At 42.2% G+C, this 18,789-nt stretch overlaps 1 protein-coding gene across 4 annotated transcripts in view; it reads left to right on the top strand.

The window, feature by feature from the left end:
- SLC1A3 (solute carrier family 1 member 3) overlaps positions 1-2,867 on the top strand; it is a 76,520-nt gene extending 73,653 nt beyond the window's left edge. For 3 of the 4 annotated variants that reach the window (XM_058564219.1, XM_058564220.1, XM_058564221.1), the window contains exon 8: positions 527-2,867. In XM_058564219.1, the coding sequence (XP_058420202.1) occupies positions 527-731 (205 nt within the window). In that variant the 3' untranslated portion in view covers positions 732-2,867. The remainder of the gene's footprint in view (positions 1-526) is intronic. The other variant, XM_058564217.1, reaches the window with a different exon arrangement.
- Positions 2,868-18,789: the final 15,922 nt, after the last annotated feature.

Below are 18,789 nucleotides of genomic sequence, written 5' to 3'. Positions count from 1 at the left end.
TTAATGTCTGGTTTAATACAAGACGGCTGGAGTCTGCTGACTACTTCTGCTTTCAATCTGTCACGATATCTTTTGTGTTCTGTTTTAATCTTGCAAAACTCCACTATACATTCATGAGAAAATGAGAATGAAAAGGGCAGATAGCATCTTAGCATTGTTATGAAAATAGTTTTGACCTCAGGGAACCCCCAGGGGTCCCTGGACCACACTTTGAGAACTGCTGGTATAAAGGAAGGTAAGTGATAGGAAAGAGAAATTTTAAATAGAAAGAGAAAAGGAAGGGTCATTTCCCACTGTTGGTACTCTAACTAGTAAGCGAAAATTCATAATCTACATATGTCCTTATAACTTTTAATAACTACTATTACAAACGTTATATGTCTATTATGTAATCATGCAGTTGGTGGATACACCAAGCAAAATTTTAAGAGATGCCTCCAAAGATTTAGCCGGTGGTTCAAAATCTGAGCTGAAATCACGTGATGTTCACAGGATTTTTTTTCCTTCCTCCCCACCCTTCCCTCAGGGACCGCCTCCGCACCACCACCAATGTGCTAGGAGACTCCCTTGGAGCCGGCATTGTTGAGCACTTGTCACGACATGAACTGAAGAACCGAGATGTCGAAATGGGTAACTCAGTGATTGAAGAGAACGAAATGAAGAAACCATATCAGCTGATTGCCCAGGACAGCGAAACTGAGAAACCCATCGACAGTGAAACCAAGATGTAGACTAACAGAAAGAGATGCTGTCTTGAGTACCAGGTGTTTGAAAACCATTATGAAATGTTTCCATCTTGTTACAACTCATTCTCTCCAGTAAACCCCTTACCCCCCTTTTCCTCCCTACTCTGATAGGATTGGGAAGTATTCATACAAAAACAAGGGAAGATCTTGCAGCAGCCAAAAAGTATAGTCTTCATCCCACATTTGAAATTTTTAAGTCATGTCATGTTAGTCTTATCTAATAAGGTACGGAGATCAAAAATAGTCTTGATCAGATCTTACAAGTTTATGGGGCACACAGTCCTATAAATGTGATTTTTTTTAAATAAGTTAAAGAGTCAAATGAAGAGTAAGCTAAAAACATGCTTTTAAATCAACTTTCAAAATTTAAAAATCCTTCGGAATACAATTCAGTTTTAGTATCCAAATCAAACAACTTGATAAGCTACAATCGGTTATCGGTTGGACAGGAGAAGGGTTTTTTCCCTTTCTCCTCTGATTTGTGCCTTTATTTTATTAGTAGCAGGACAAGATGAATACACACCTAGCACAGCTGTGAGGAGGCACATAAAGTGAAATTTCCACGTGGCCACGGGCAAGTTACGTCTCATCTCTAGGCCTCAGTGTTCTCATCTATAAAATGAGTAAGTTCCCTGGGTGCCTACATAGCCTCTTCTAGCCCAGACATGCTATGGCGTCATGGAAGAGCCTGCCCTCTATTTCCCTCGGAATATCCTGTAGGAAGTATCATTCCAGGGAGTGTGGGACTTTCAGAAAGGACATTTATTGGGAGTGAACATTTCCAAGTAGGAGCAGGATGGCTGTGTGGTTTATCAGGTCCTGTGTCCAAAATGTCAGTTATACGAGTCACCAGGCTGGAAGCCCTTCCAGGAGTGGAATTATTCACGAAACTCTGCTCGGTTCTTCCCAACAGATGAAGTATTCCCTTCTTTCCTACTCTTCCCAAACTGAAGGGACTGCACTGGGAAGGATGTCTCCCACCACTCCTCAGCTGGTGATAGACTTTTAGAAAATAAAACGTAAGACTAGCTACTAGCAAGGGTGCTCAAGGTCTTACTATGGAACACTAGAGAGCCAGCGAGGAAAGAATGGAGCATGGTTAACATTATAAAGAGAGGATTTTAAAACACCAAGATTATAGGTCATCTTTAAGGAAGAAGAAAAAAGGAGAGGTTCATTGTTTTTAAACCAGAAACATTTTTTTCTCTTCAGTTCAAAATTATTCCCCCAGGAAGTCTGCATATCAAAATATAAGGTTATGTCTTATATGTTTTAAACAAGTCAGATAAATGATCTCTCTCTCTAATAGAGGTCTGTGAGCTGGGTGGGTGGTCTCTTATTTGAAAAGGTTTTTGACTATACTCAAAAGTTCTTAGAATGAGAGAAACAAGATACTTCTTTGTGTTGAAATTCCACTTACCAAATCATTCAAAACCTTCAGCTGGAGTGGGGTTTGGTTTTGTTTTGTTTATGTCCCTGAGAGAAATGGTAGAAGATGAATCAGTATGAAGACATTGGCAGTGTGGTTCCAAGAAAGGAACAGCAGGGGCATTAGTTTCCGGCGAGGCAGCTCCCAAATTTAGAGAAGATTAATTTTTTACCTCCTAAGGAGTATCCAGTCAAAGACGTGAAGTGGGAGCTGTCAGACAGTACCAGCTACGGTTTGAGTTTCTGACTAAAAATGGTGAAGAATGAACTTAATTATGCTAACAGACTGAAAATCTAGACGACGTCCTCTGATATACAATTAGGGATATTTTTATAGGGATCCTGAGCATTATGTGTGTACAAAAGTTAACAGTAGGCTGTGGTGGAGTAACCATTTAATGTCAAGGCTCTATTTGGGAAATACACTACAAGTTAATGTACATGGCTGTCATCTTATGACGCCAGTAGAGCAAAAATTAATCATGTCAAATTAATTCTGTTACACGATGTGATCTTTTTTTATACTAACCATTTCTCATGGAAAGCAGGCCTTGTAGGATGATCCTCTCGCCAGCCCATCACGGGTTCTGCATATGTATGCACCCAGTGTGGACTGAGAAGCATTACTTTGTAGATGTATTTTCAATAAAGAAAAAAATTAGTTTTACATTATACCTTTGCGTGTTGTTGTTATTCTTCTCCCTGAAGGAAAATTAATTTTCCATTCATAAAGTTATTGCAATGAGCTCAGGGCAATGGTCAAGAAGAATACCATGCAGATTTTTTTGGATTTTACTAGGTAAAATTTTGGAAGGACAGGATGGAGGAGCCAGTCACAAGAAAATAAGTAAGGACAAGCTCTCCCTGCCCAACTCCCAGGACTGGAGCTAGAAACAGGAGTTGGTGAGGGAAGCATTTTACTGTAACAGCCTGCACTTACCTGTCCACATCAGATTCATATTGCTCAGATAAATTGAATCATTTCCATGTTGGGGTTAGAAAAGTATAATGCCTCCATTGGTTCTTCCAAAAAAGTAATTTCCTGTCTGACCTTCAAATTAGGTAGATTTATCTATGTGATTACTACTGCCATCTGTGAAAAGAGCTGACTGAGATCTCAAGGGATAGTTCAGAAACAGCCATTGTGCTAGTGAACCATTCTGTTCATGAAGAACAACTTACTCCATCATGCTTATTAATAAAGAATTGGCAGGCAATATCAAGGAATGCCCAGATTGAAGTTGTGTCTGGAGACCCTTTAATCTGACCCTCTACCTGCAGGTGGCAGCCACTGGGCGGGGAGGCTCTTAAGTGGGATCCACAAACCCTACGTGATCCATGTGAAGACTTCAGTGAGTTCATATAGCCCTTGACATTGTGGGGAAAGTTTTGTGCATTTGCCTTTTTCCAGAGTACAAAACTTTAATTTCCATCTTTTGACCAAAAGATTTTACAAATCACTGTTTGATCAATCCATCCTAACTTTTTTCAAGGCGTCTATGATATTCGAATGGCTGATTGGGGAAATGGCAGGAGGCTGCTCACAGCCTGAGGGAACCAAACCAGCCAGCTCTGGCCACCCTGAGGGGATCTATATCTGCACATATGTGGGACATTCTGGACACGGAAGCATTCAAGGAAGTGCCACAAAAGATCAATCCACTGCTAGGAAGGGCTTCCTTTCGCAGTCACCAGTTTCCTTTCCTTCTGCAGCCTACGACGCTGGACTTTGCCTCCCTCCACAGTGCAGGCCTGAGAAGCTGGTCATCAGCAGGTGGAAGATCTGTGGAGATGGCATTGCATTATGGTTGAGGGACATGACAGTTTTGCCAGGGTGTGACTAAGATGATGGGGAAGGGAGCATAGATCCCTATGTGTGGTAGTCACAGATCTGTTCACAAATGGAACTATGAAAATTTTTCCGTATAATATTTCTTTAAATGTTTCTAAGTAAGTACATTCCTAACAAATTTTTTAAATCCTACACTTTGAGAAGTTGGGGGTCTATGTGCTCCCCTTCCATATTTATCCCTTCAGCACCACTGTCCCACCCCGAGCAGGATTCCCTTTCCCAAGCTGGAGTCGCACTTTCTCAGTAAAATCCTTTCTTGTAAGCCCTTATTCATATACATCACGCTGAAAACAGAGATTTTAGTGCTGTTAATTGCATGGGTCTGAAGGTGAAGGGAACTTGGAGGAAGGGCTCGTTTCCGCTGGATGGGAGCGGAGTGAGGAGGATCCTGCGGGAGGCGGGGAGCCTAGCTCTCTTTCCAGGCAGCCAGCTGGGCACTTGACCCGAGGCTGCTGTCAGTCATCCGGCCTCCCCGGCGATGCGCTGCCCCTTCTCCCACCCGGGTGGTCCCTGAACTGCGGCAACAATGACCAGCTCCATGTGGCCTGCTACCAAGGGCCAGAGCAGCTGGGAGGTGTCTCGCCGAAGGCAGGCTCTGAATAATAAGCCAACAGAAAAAGAGCAAGGAAGAAAGAGCGAAGGAAGTTGATGGGCAGTATTTTAAGCGAGAAAGTAGGCGATGAGAAACCTTCTGTATACATGAGGCAGGGTCTGGGAGAGCGATACCCACAATAGCCACCAGAGGGACCCCGGGGCTCTTCGCGGGGAGGGACTGAATTTCCCCTTAAAGAAAATTCTCTTGGATAAGCATTTACGGAATTCGAAGGCCTGCAGAACAGAGGGAGGATCAGTATCTGAAAGTCATCAAGCAGTTTAAAATTCTTCAGTTACCCCATTTGTCTTTTCCCTCTGGTCATCCTGTTTCTCCAGTAATATTTCCCAGGAGCCCCTTCCTTTCTGGGTATTCTATTTTGTGCCCAGAGTGCCCTCCCTCTCCCTGCTCCCACCTCCTTTTTTGCCATCCTGTTCTGGATTTTCACCTTCCCATTCCATCGCTTATGTTTCCCAGGCACAGACAGGTACTCAGAAAGCGGCACGGTAACATTTTCCAGCTGATCTTCCCTCATTATGCCCACAAAACTGCCGTCTCACCCTTCAATTTGGAAACAGTCACATTTTACTGAATCTACACATACAAGAAAGGGTGCCAGATAAAATACAAGACACCTAATTAAATTTGAATTTCAGATAAGTAACAAATAATGTTTTAGTATATGTATTAAATAACACATAGTGTTTTAGTGCAAGTATGTCCCAAAATATCTCAAGAGGCAACATTTATTTTTATTTGTTAATCTGACAACCCTACATACAAGTGAAATGAAGAATTCAAGACAATTTATGTTTGCCTCCCATGAAGTAGATATTATAGGTGAAAGAGTTTGTGTGATTAAAAATAATCATCCTAATTTTTAAGTTCTCTCTGCAGACAAAAACGTGCTGTAAAAGGCAGTCCAGATCTGGGACATTGCCTAGTATTTATTTGCTCTGGGGACGTTATCACTCATTATGTGCTTTTAAATCTTGCGGCTAAACTTTAAAAGCCTGATCAATCACTTTCAAGACTTCATAGAACAGTCTTTAATAAATTAAACAGCATTTCACTTATCCATGCTTGAAATATTTTAAGATTCACATCTGTTTTTCTTTTCTTCTCTTCTATTTTTTCTCTTTTCCTTTTCTCACTCCTTACTCCTGCCCTCCCTCCCCACTCCAAACATAAAATATTTTCTGTAATGCATTACAGGGCTGAAAAATTTGGCATTCACATATTGTTTTCCAAGGATGAACACATTTTTTTCATTTGGGTGCTCCTTTTAGAAAAGCACCCATATTTTTTTCATATCATGCTATTCAAAAAACATCCTTTTCCAGTCGTCATAAAGTTGGGAATGAGGCATTTTTCAAAGTCTCCTCAAGGAACTCCGGTCTCCATGGATGGGCATCATTCCCACAAAAGCCTCTTCTTTAAGCCAAGGCTGAAGGATATGAACAGCCGGGCCCAATTGTTACCACAGAAGGAGTACAAAATATGCCCCTTAAAATCATAAACTCTTTCCCAATAATTGCATACATACAGTCATGTTAAAGAGAGCAGTGAGTTTCATAGAAGATGGTGTCAGTTGACAACTATTGGATTTCTTTTCCAACTCTGCAGGTTCAGAGGATCAGAAAAAGGCCTGAAGGCAGCCAGCCAGAGGTTGCAGATAGAGCAGGAGAAAATAAAGACCATCTAGGAGTCAGCTCAGCCACAAAAGGAACTGATGATGGGTCTGCCCTGGAGAGAACTTAGCACTCAAAGATTCTGTCAGCAACACGAGTCTGAAAACTGTCACCAAATTCCAGTGCCTTGGCACTACAGTGCCTCTGTGAGGCATTGTTTCATTTAAGCTGATGATGAGCTGTTAGCCAAAGAAGTAGAAAACAAATTCGAGAAAGTCTACACACGAGGTAGAAAACTAACACAGCTAGACTAAAAATAGCTTCACGCTTCCTGAAACCTAGAGGCCCTCAGCTTCAGAGTGGCGGGTGAATCCAAACTTGGACACAGTGCTGGGCTGAATCCACACCTATTCTACCTGAATTCCTTTTTTTTTTTTTTTAATAATTTTATTTATTTATTTTTTCCCCCAAAGCCCCAGTAGATAGTTGTATGTCATAGCTGCACATCTTTCTAGTTGCTGTATGTGGGACGCAGCCTCAGCATGGCCGGAGAAGCGGTGTGTCGGTGCACGCCCGGGATCCGAACCCAGGTCACCAGCAGCGGAGCGTGAGCTCTTAACCGCTAAGCCACAGGCCGGCCCTCCACCTGAATTCTTGACAATTTCATCAGGGGCCCCTGGACCGTCTTGGTTAACCCTAGAACTTAATCTATTGACTTCGTGGTGATGGTAGTTTGAACACAGCTCCACTGGGCAGGTAGAGTAGAAAGCAGACCTAGACAAGGAAGATGAGCTCTCGTCTCTCACTTGGTTTTAACCGACTGTAGTACCTTGGCTTAATCACTCAGCCTCCCTGGACCTCAGAGTCCTCATCTGTACATGTAGGGGTTGATGAAGCCCACAATCTCCAAACCAATTTTCACATCAGGTGTCCATATATTGGAGGAGGTGTTAAAGTGGGGCTCTGTGGTCAACTAAGCTTGGCAAATGATGGATTAAACTTCAATTTCCTCATCATAAATGAATATAATGATATCTTCTTCATGAGGGTGTAATGAGAATTAAAGAGATGATAATGTAAAATTTTCAGCACGGTTCCTGGCACTTAGGAAGATTCTTAAGATATTTAGAACAAAACCAGCTCAATGAAGGAGGAAGGGGTGTGGGGGTGATGCTGGAGGAGGGGAGAGCGTTTCCCAGCTCCATCTGGGCCCACTGTGAGCAGGACGGAACTCCCCGAGGAGGCCACAGACCTACATCTTCTGGGAGGGAGGCTTTGCAGAGGCCCGTCACCCCTGGAAACGGGCATCATGAGAAACTGCCAGGCCTCTTCACTGAGGGGCCCAGGCCTCTGCGCCCGGGGCAGACCGGCAGCCTCTGCCAGTCTTCTCCGGGGCCTTTTGTCCGGCTCGGCTCTCCCAGCAGCCCTGCACTGCATGGTGGTTTTGTGAAGGGCACAATTCGACACTCTGAGGAGACCACCCAGTTTACTCCCTCGTCTCCCAGAGAACAAAACTGGCCCTCTGTGTGCCAACGACCTCCGCCTCCGCCAGGCCCCCTTCCGCCATCCTCCTCGCTGCCAAGGGGAAAGGGAGAGGCAGTCAGGCCCTTGCTCTGTGGGAACCCAGGCGATGGTGTGCTAATGAGCTGTCCCCAGCGCAAGGCCAAACACTCTGTACCTGGGATGCTGCTGCCACCCTGTGGCAAAGGTCTTTCTCCAGGCTCTTGACAGCCACACTGGACCAGACTGCATGGAAACACAGAGCATTTACTGGAAACTGGTTACTGATGGACTCAAGCAAAAGCTATAGAGACAGAAAATAGTTCAGAAGTCTGAAGGAAAAAGGAACTTGAAACGTACAGCAGTAATTCTCAAAGTGTGGTCCCTGGACCAGCAGGGTCAGCATGCTCGGGTAACTTATTGGAAATGCAAATTTTCAGATCCCACCCTAGACCTACCAAATCAGAAACTGGGAAAGTAGAGCCCAGCAATCTGTTTAACAAGCCCTCTCACTGATTTAAGGGGAAAAGAGAAGACCACAAATAGGAAAAATTATCTATTTCCATGATAAGAGGGCAATGGATACAAATGCACAAAAAAGAGGTTAGATATGATATCAAAAACATAAAATGAGGGAGGAGGGGAGTTAAAGAGCAGAGCTTTCAGACAGAGGTCAAACTAAAGAGACCATCAATTCTGTATAGAAGGAGAAAGGAACAGAGAAGGACTACTAAAACACTGAGAAAAAAAGTTAAAAAATGGCAGTAGGTACATACTTATCAATAGCTACTTTAAACGTCAATGGACTAAATGCCCCAATTAAAAGGCATAGGGTGGCTATTGGATAAAACACCAAGACCCATATATACGCTGCATAAAAGAGACACACTTCAGACCTAAAGACACTCACAAACTGAAAGTGAAGGGAAGGAAAAAGATACTCCATGCAAATGGCAATGAAAAGAAAGCTGGGGTAGCAGTACTCATATCAGACAAAACAGACTTTAAAACAAAAACTGTAAAAAGAGACAAAGAAGGGCATTACATAATGATCAAGGGAACAATCCAACAAGAGGATATAACACTTGTAAATATCTACGCACCCAATGTAGGTGCACCTAAATATATAAAGCAATTATTAACAGACATAAAAAGAGAAATAGACAGTAACACAATAATAGTAGGGGACTTTAACACTCCACTTTCACCAATGGATAGATCATCCAAACAGAAGATAAATAAGGAAACATTGGCCTTAAATGACACACTAGAACAGATGGACCTAGTAGACATATACAGAGCATTCCATCCAAAAACCGAAGAATACACGTTCTTTTCAAATGCACATGGAACATTCTCCAGGATTGATCACATATTAGGCCACAAAACGAGTCTCCATAAATTTAAGAAGGTTGAAATAATACCAAGCATCTTTTCTGACCACAACGGTATGAAACTGGAAATCAACTATAGGAAGAAAATCAGAAAAGCCACAAATAGGTGGAGATTAAACAAAATGCTACTGAACAACGACTGGGTCAACGAAGAAATCAAAGAAGAAATCAAAAAACACCTGGAGACAAATGAAAATGAAAATACGACATGGCAGAATTTATGGGATACAGCAAAAGCGGTTCTAAGAGGGAAGTTTGTAGCAATACAGGCCTGTCTCAACAAACAAGAAAAATCTCAAATAAACAATCTAACAATGCACCTAAAGGAACTGGAAAAAGAAAAAACAAAGCCCAAAATCAGTAGAAGAAGGGAAATAATAAAAATCAGAGCAGAAATAAATGAAATAGAGACTAAAAAAACCAATAGAAAAAATTAATAAAACCAAGAGCTGGTTCTTTGAAAAGATCAACAAAATTGACAAACCTTTAGCTAGACTCACCAAGAAAAAAAGAGAGAAGGCACAAATAAGTAAAATCAGAAATGAAAGAGGAGAAATTACAACAGACACCTCAGAAATACAAAAGACTATAAGAGAATACTATGAAAAGCTATATGCCAACCAATTCTACAATCTGGAAGAAATGGATAAATTCTTAGAATCATACAACCTTCCAAAACTGGATCAAGAAGAAGTAGAGAATTTGAATAGACCAATCACCAGTAAGGAGATCGAAACAGTAATCACAAAAGTCCCCAAAAATAAAAGTCCAGAACCAGACAGCTTCCCTGGTGAATTCTACCAAACATTCAAAGAAGACTTAATACCTATCCTTCTCAAACTCTTCCAAAAAATTGAGGAGGGGGGGAAGCTCCCTAACTCATTCTATGAAGCCGACATTACCCTGATACCAAAACCAGACAAGGACAACACAAAAAAAAGAAAATTACAGGCCAATATCACTGATGAACATCGATGCGAAAATCCTCAACAAAATACTAGCAAATCTCATACAACAATACGTTAAAAAGATTATACACCATGATCGAGTGGGATTTATTCCAGGTATGCAGGATGGTTCAACATTCGCAAATCAATCAACATAATACACCACATTAATAAAATCAAGAATACAAATCACATGATTATCTCAATAGATGCAGAGAAAGCATTTGACAAGATACAGCATCCATTTATGATAAAAACTCTAAATAAAAGGGGGATAGAAGAAAGTACCTCAACATAATAAAGGCCATATATGAGAAACCCACAGCTAATATCATCTTCAATGGTGAAAAACTGTAAGCTATCCCTCTAAGAACAGGAACCAGACAAGGATGCTCACTGCCACCACTCCTATTTAACATGGTACTGGCAGTCCTAGCCAGAGCAATCAGGCAAGAAAAAGAAATAAAAGGGATCCAAATTGGAAAGGAAGAAGTGAAACTGTCACTATTTGCAGATGACATGATTTTATCTATAGAAAACCCTAAAGAATCCACCAGAAAACTTTTAGAAGTAATAAACGAATACAGTAAAGTTGCAGGATACAAAATCAACATACAAAAATCAGTTGCATTTCTATACACTAACAATGAAGTAGCAGAAAGAGAAATTAAGAATACCATCCCATTTACAGTTGCAACAAAAAGAATAAAATACCTAGGAATAAACTTAACCAAAGAGGTGAAAGATCTGTACACCGAAAACTATAAAACATTGCTGAAAGAAATTGAAGAAGACACAAAGAAATGGAAAGATATTCCATACTCTTGGATTGGAAGAATTAACATAGTTAAGATGTCCATACTTCCTAAAGCAATCTATAGATTCAATGCAATCCTTATCAAAGTTCCAACAACATTTTTCACAGAAATAGAAGAAAGAATCCTAAAATTTATATGGAACAACAAAAGACCCCGAATAGCTAAAGGAATCCTGAGAAAAAAGAACAAAGCTGGAGGTATCACACTCCCTGATTTCAAAATATACTACAAAGCTATAGTAACCAAAACAGCATGGTACTGGTACAAAAACAGACACACAGATCAATGGAATAGAATCGAAAGCCCAGAAATAAACCCACACATCTATGGACAGCTAATCTTTGACAAAGGAGCCAAGAACATAAAATGGAGAAAAGAAAGTCTCTTCAACAAATGGTGCTGGGAAAACTGGATAGCCATATGCAAAAAAATGAAAGTAGACCCTTACCTTACACCATACACAAAAATTAACTCAAAATGGACTAAAGACTTGAATGTAAGTCCTGAAACTATGAAACTTCTAGAAGAAAACATAGGCAGTACGCTCTTCGACATCGGTCTTAGCAACATATTTTCAAGCACCATGTCTGACCGGGCAAGAGAAACAATAGAAAAAATAAAAATGGGACTACATCAAACTAAAAAGCTTCTGCACGGCAAAGGAAACCATCAACAAAACGAAAAGACAACCTAACAATTGGGAGAAGATATTTGCAAACCATACATCTGATAAGGGCTTAATCTCCAAAATCTATAAGGAACTCATGCATCTCAACAACAAAAAAACTAACAACCCAATTAAAAAATGGGCAAAAGACCTGAACAGACATTTCTCCAAAGAAGATATACAGATGGCCAACAGACACATGAAAAGATGTTCAAAATCATTAACTATCAGGGAAATGCAAATCAAAACTACAATGAGATATCACCTCACGCCCGTCAGAATGGCCATAATTAACAAGACAGGAAACAACATGTGTTGGAGAGGATGTGGAGAGAAGGGAACTCTCATACACTGCTGGTGGGAGTGCAAACTGGTGCAGCCACTATGGAAAACAGTATGGAGATTCCTCAAAAAATCAAGGATAGAACTACCATATGATCCAGCTATTCGACAGCTGGGTATTTATCCAAAGAACTTGAAAACACCAATGCATAAAGACACATGCACCCCTGTGTCCATTGCAGTGTTATTCACAATAGCCCAGACTTGGAAGCAACCTAAATGCCCATCAAGGGACGAATGGATAAAGAAGATGTGGTATATATACGCAATGGAATACTACTCAGTCATAAGAAACGATGAAATCCAGCCATTTTGTGACACCATGGATGGACATTGAGGGTATTATGCAAAGTGAAATAAGTCAGAGGGAGAAGGTCAAATACCGTATGATTTCCTTCATTAAGTAGTAGATAATAACAACAATAAACAAACACATAGAGACAGAGATTGGATTGGTGGTTACCAGAGGGGACGTGGGGAGGGAGGAGGGTGAAAGGGATAATGCGGCACATGTGTGTGGTGAAGGGTTGTAATTAGTATTTGGGTGGTGAACATGATATAATCTATGCAGAAATAGAAGTACAATGATGTACACCTGAAATTTATACAATGTTATAAACCAATGTTACTGCAATAAAAAAAAATTAAAAAAAAAAAAAAAGCCCTCTCCAGGTGGTTCTGATGCCCACCAAAGTCTGAGAACCACTGATTTAGGGTCTAAAAAGAAATGGACTTTGGAGTTGACAGACTGGTGTCCTAATCTTGGCTTTGCCTACAAGCTGTGTGACCTTGGATGAGTTACTTAACCTCTCCATGTTTCAATTTGTTCATCCCCATCTTGATGATAATCATTCCTATTTTCTAGGATTGTTGAGGCTTTGATCAGAAACAGAGGTAAAGTCACTGACATATGTACCTGCTTGACAAATGGTGCTTGTTTGGGGTGTTATTATAACAGGGTCATAAATTTGTTCACAGTACCACTGGAATATACAGAGAAAATGCAGTTCTTTCCTCTATTTAGTTAACAGATATTTGTGGAGTGCCTACTGTGTGCCAGGCACAGTAATGGATAATGTAGACTTAGTAATGTAGAGATCAAGTCCCTCCCTTCATGGAGCTACATGCCAATAACTGTGTATTCCAAGGGTGCTATGGACTGAATATTTATTGTGTCCCCTCCAAAATTCATATGTTGAAGCCCTAACCTCCAACATGACTGTATTTGGAGACAGAGCTTTAGGAGGTAATTAAGGTTAAATGAGGTCATAAAGGTAGGGACTTAATTCAACAGGATTGGCGGCCTTCTCTCTCTCCAAGCACACATACCAAGGAAAGGCCCCATGAAGACATAGGGAGAAGGCTGCAGTACTCAAGCCAGGAAGAGAGCTCTCACCAGAACCTGACCATGCTAGCACCCTGATCTCAGACTTCCAGCCTCCAAAACTGTGATAAAATAAATCTCTGTTGTTTAAGCCACCCAGTCTGGTACTTTGTTATGGCAGCCTCAGATGACTAAGACATAGGGTCAAGTTGTAATCGTTGTTATGAAGAATAATAACGCCAGTAAGAGTCTGGAGAGAGATTACAGTACTGTTTAAATAGGGTAGTCATGGAAGGCTTCCTGAGGAGGCTCTGCGTGAGGAGAGACCTGAATGGAGTGAGAGATCAAGGCTGTGGATTAGAAGGGAAGAAAAAGCCAGTGGAAAGACCACCCCCCGAGGTTCAGGAGCGAACTGCATGATAGGAACAGCCAGGAGGCCAGGGTGGCTGGAGAAGGCGAGTGATTCAGAGAGGTGCTGAGGGAAGGTTCTCAGGTAGGATTTTGCAGACCACGGTGAGGACTGTGGATTTTTTTCTAGGTGTGATAGGATGCCGCTGGGGGCCTGTGAGGCAGGAGATCCTTTAGTTTATCTCTGACTTCTCTGTTCATCCTCCAGGTTGACAATCCCAATCTTTGCCCATCTAAATAGGTTTCCTTTGGGTAACTCACTAATTTCCATATCAAAGCTGGGCATCCTTCAGTGTAATCCCTTATACTTTCTGCCCCCGCCCCTCTTCTCCACATTCTTCATCCAGCCCTGGAACTCACTCCCACCGAGGCAGGGCTCCTGTCAGACCTGCTGGCTCTCAACCTGATGTCCGTACCACACAGGAAATGAGAGAGGTCTCAGTCATGCAAACCACACCCTCTGCTGGTGCAGGGCAGCCACGCACAATAAAGGAGAGGGTCAGAGCTCTCTGCCTGTGGGGTTCTCCCAGCTTATGAAACACCTGCCCTCTTGAACGAAAACTTGTCTCATGGCCTCCCTTCTTTTTCCAGCCACCTCATGGATGGAAGGAATGGGTTTTCTACCACCCACTTCTCTTCCTGCATGAATCTCCCAATGAAAATCGTAGGGTCTGGTTCACCTGGCCCAGGTCTTGATAAGCTAAGGAAGGAAATGAGAGAATTTAGAAAATCTTCGCTCTTCACAATGCCTGCTTTCAAGTCTATTTTCTTGAAATAAGATCCTATTTTGAGAATCAGAAGATAAATACTATCAATTTCTTTCTGCTGTAATTATCCCAGTTTCTTGAGGCAGATGAGGGCCCTTGGCAGAAAGTATATTCAGAGAAGCAAAAGAGAAAATCATGTCAACTTTTTCCACCAGAATATTATGTAATTATTATAATAAATATTATTATTATAGAAAAATGAGGCCTAGTGGCAGGGAAACCTTCACTGTGGTTCTTTTTCATTCAATGGATTTTTCCAGTGTCTTTTAAAGACTGATTTTTCACTTCTACTTAAGAAGTCCTTATTTCTCCCTTTGAGATGTATTCATTTATGAAATTCAAACTATTTGGGGCTTTTATGTCTGGCGTAGGCTTTTCTCCCCTCAATGTTCTCCATTTGTCCCTCCTGTGAGGTTGCGACTTGCCCCAGTTCACGCTGCCAGGTCACGCTGGACCTCTTCGCTGCACTTTGAGGCCCATGAGAGAAAAGACTCAGGACCCCCGTTGGAGAAAGGGCTGAGGAGACGTAGAGCTCAGATACTAGAAAAGAACCCAGGCCAGGGCCTCTAGCCCTGAAGGTCATGTCTTGGTCCAGTCCAGCCATTCTGCTCAAGTAAGAGTCCTCTTGAAGTGGAGAGAAGGCTTGAAGTAAAAATAATGAAAGTGTTTTTCAAATCCACTCTCAAAAAGATCAAGGAAAACCTTGACATAGGAAAGATCACCATTTACTATGCGTTGTCTGCCCTAAGGGGAATCAGAGACCAGGATGGCCATAACCATCTCTCAGAGGAGGAAATCAAGGAGTTGATCTAAGCAGAACAGAAAAGACTCCCTTACCCACATGTCTCAAACTCTCAGACCCCAAGCAGGTGCTTCCTGGTTCCCACCCTGTCCCAGCTATGTGCTTATGAGACAATGAGTCACCCCAGAGTGGTTAAGCCTGAACGTGAGCTTTGCCATCAGGTGCTCCCAGCCTAACGTTTCCTCCTCTGGTGAAGTATCATTGGGATCACAGAGTTTTACGGGGATTTCGTTAGCTAATACTTATCTCATGCCCAGCACATACACATGCTCAATAAGCTGTAGCTATTCCCAGGGCTGAAAACCAGTGCGACAGTACAGCACACCAGTTATTTACTGCTGTGTCATTTCTGATTAGTCAGCATCCACGCTTTAGCAATTGTAAAGTATTTTTACTCTCACCTCTGGCTATTGTGAGTATTGATGTTATTTTCACTTTTGTTTTCACACTATGTGTCCAGGGTGGCTTTAACTGGAAAGAGACAGATCTTGCCACAGGATGGCAGCAAATAATCTCTAAAGTCCTTCCCAGCTCTAAAGTTTCACACGTCTATGAAGATGATCTATAGCTGAAATGGAGTCAGGCCAAATTGGATTGAGTTGTAACACAAGCAGTTGTTGGAGCCAGGAGGAGCATCCTTCCCTGCTCCTTCCCATCCTGGTGGGAATTTGCAGGTGTCCTTTAGGAAGTCTAGGGCTGTTCGTGAGGTTCAGAGGGTTTCTCCACTTCCCTGCCTTCTTTCTCTTCTATCCTCCGCTCTCTCTTGATTGCATGTAATCTCTCTCTTTCTCTCTCTCCCTTTCTCTCCCATTCTCTCTCTCTCTGTCTCCCTAGCCCTCAGACTGAGGACTCAGATAGCCTACTGGCTTTCCATTTCCATTCCCCCTAAGGCGTCATCACTTGCACCACTAACCCCCTAGCTCTCTGCTCTGAAGCAATGCCCCTGCAGGCCAGGCCCAGGATGCTGGAACACTCAATTCCAACGTGGACATGGCAATTCAGACTCCTACTTGTCTGTGGGGAATCACACTGCAAATTTCTGGGTCTGTCAACCAACCAACCTTCAATATGTATGGAGTGCTGCAAACATGCCGAGCACTGAGTTAGCAGCTGTCTGGGCCATGAAGGGAGGTGCCATGAGCGCTGTGGGTATGCCCCAGCTCTGGCATTAGAAGGATGAGTTTGAATCCTGATTCTACTGTTTGTGAACTGTGTGACCTTGGGTAAGTTTTATACCCTCTCTGAGCCGCAGTCCCCTTATCTGTAAAATGGAGACACAACAGCACCTACCCTGCCGTAATAGCTGCGATGGTAGGTGCTTATGCACACATACAGCAGGTAATGACAAACAACGGGCATTACTGTCATAAATCAGGTTCACGGGCATTACAATCTAATGGGGAGGAGACATATAAATACCTCACAAGAAAACAATGCCAACAGTGGTATGGATTATTATGCCAGGAGCCCAGAGGAGCTAAAGTGCTAGGAAATCAATCTCCTCCTCAGGTAACGTAAGTATGAAGCTCTCGCAGACTGAAAAAAATGTATATAAGCAGCTCCATTATAAAACAAATTACAGTACCCCAACGATCACTATTCATTACCTTGAAAATTTTAAAGTCAGTTTTCCCTGTCCCTCCTTCAGCACCTCACAGGGCTCCTTGGCTAGAATTCTCCATATGGGATGTCTGACCCACTAGTCCCAAGTTCATTTACAATTGTGCATAATTACACAGTATTTTGAGCACCTACTGTTTACCAGCCAAGCATAGATCTTAGCAGGGAAAATCATTAAATGAGTAATAAAGTTTACGTGATAAGAACTAGGAAAGGGTCAGACAGGGGAATTCCAGTGAAAGCACTGCTGTAAACTGGACACGTCTCCCTCTCCCCACACCTCGAAGAGACATTATTCCAGCACTCTGCCGTTGAGTAAGATTACCCCTGAACTACACACACAGGATTACTCTATTCCTAAGGATTTCCAGTCACTGGTTTAGTATTAATCCCCCTTCCACATCAGAATGCCCTCATTTAGTTAAATTGTGAAGTTGTCTAACCACATATACTATAGAAGCCTTCAAGAACAGAAAGGGAAGGCATATGCTGAAAGCCTGTTATCCAGGCACCGTACAACAGTCCCTTGAGGAGGCATTATTATATCCATTTTATATACGAGAAAGTTGAGCTTCAGACAATAGGTAGCTTATTCAGATTCACACCCACAGCAACAGTTTTCCCCTTAGACTATTCTAACCCTGGAAATGAACTCTGATTAAGCATTACAAACCCAGGACCTCATCTAAAACACACTATGGGATAACCTCCTGGGTCAGTGCTGTTCAAACTGTGGGTCGTCAGTTTGGTGGGTCCCAACTAGCATTTTTTAATGAAAAAATAGAATAGAATAGAAAACATCAGAGTGCCTCACCTATAGTAAAGTATTGCTTCAGGAAATTTTTATTTTAAGTGTGTGTGTGTATAGGCTTGCATTGTGAGTAAATTACATTTCATGATTAAAAAGTTTAAAGCTACAGTTCCAAACATTTGCTGATCAATAACCAATAATCAATCAATGACTTTTTTGCCTCGCGAATCCAAGGGTTTGAGTGCCTTTTGGTTTCCCCAGCTGACCACCCTCAAGGAACTTTCATCTTCCAAATACAAATTGTTCCATAGGAAATGATGACTTGGACTTTTACCTTAAAGAGCCAAGAGTTCTACCACCACACATTGTCCAAGTTCAGTTCTGGGCTCCACTAACGTGTGTTCCTCTGACCCAGCCTCCAAAATCACTCCACTCGGGTGAATTTGAAGGTGGGCTCCACAACCAGGTTAGACTTCTCTTAGCTGTATCTGCCTGTGTTGCTTGCCTAATGAAGAAGTAAGTGCACTCTGGCTCTTAGCTCTGGAAACAGAACCAAGGGGAGAAAGTCCTTGTTAGCAGTGACATCTGGTGGGCGCCAAGAGGCCGGCACCCCAGTATCTTGAACTTAAAGGAGAGCATCAACCTGGGGACAGGTACCAACCCTGACTGCAGCTGAATTGATTCCTCATGTCCCCACACCATTCCTGGATCACCTCCCTTCTCCTTGCAGCAAGGTGGAGGGAAAGAACAGGGACTTAGAATCAAACAGAGCCAGGGTCCATCACCTATCATGAGATCCTGGGCAAACTGCTTAAACTCTGGAAGACTCAGCTGCAAAATCAGGATAAGAAAACAACAACGTACAGCGGATGTGAAGGTATCTTATTTTATTTAACCCTCAAGACAACTCCTTTGATGTTAAGTTCCAGACACTTATTAAGCATGCAAAAAATATTGGTTCTCTTCCTCCTTCCATCATTTTATATAACACACTCACTAGTTGTCCTTCAAAGCCTAGAGTCCTACTTCCTTCCCATCATTGCTTGCCTGGCTTACTCTATTAAAATAATAACGAAGGGGCTGGCCCCGTGGCCTAGTGGTTAAGTTCGGGGTGCTGCGCTTCTGCTGCCCAGGTTCAGTTTCCTGGCCCTGACCTACACCACTCATCAGTGGCCATGTTGTGGCAGCGATCCACATACA

Source organism: Diceros bicornis, chromosome 20 (genome assembly GCF_020826845.1).
Source record: "Diceros bicornis minor isolate mBicDic1 chromosome 20, mDicBic1.mat.cur, whole genome shotgun sequence".
In the NCBI taxonomy this organism is placed as follows: domain Eukaryota; kingdom Metazoa; phylum Chordata; class Mammalia; order Perissodactyla; family Rhinocerotidae; genus Diceros; species Diceros bicornis.
This window is presented reverse-complemented; position numbering and strand designations above follow the sequence as displayed.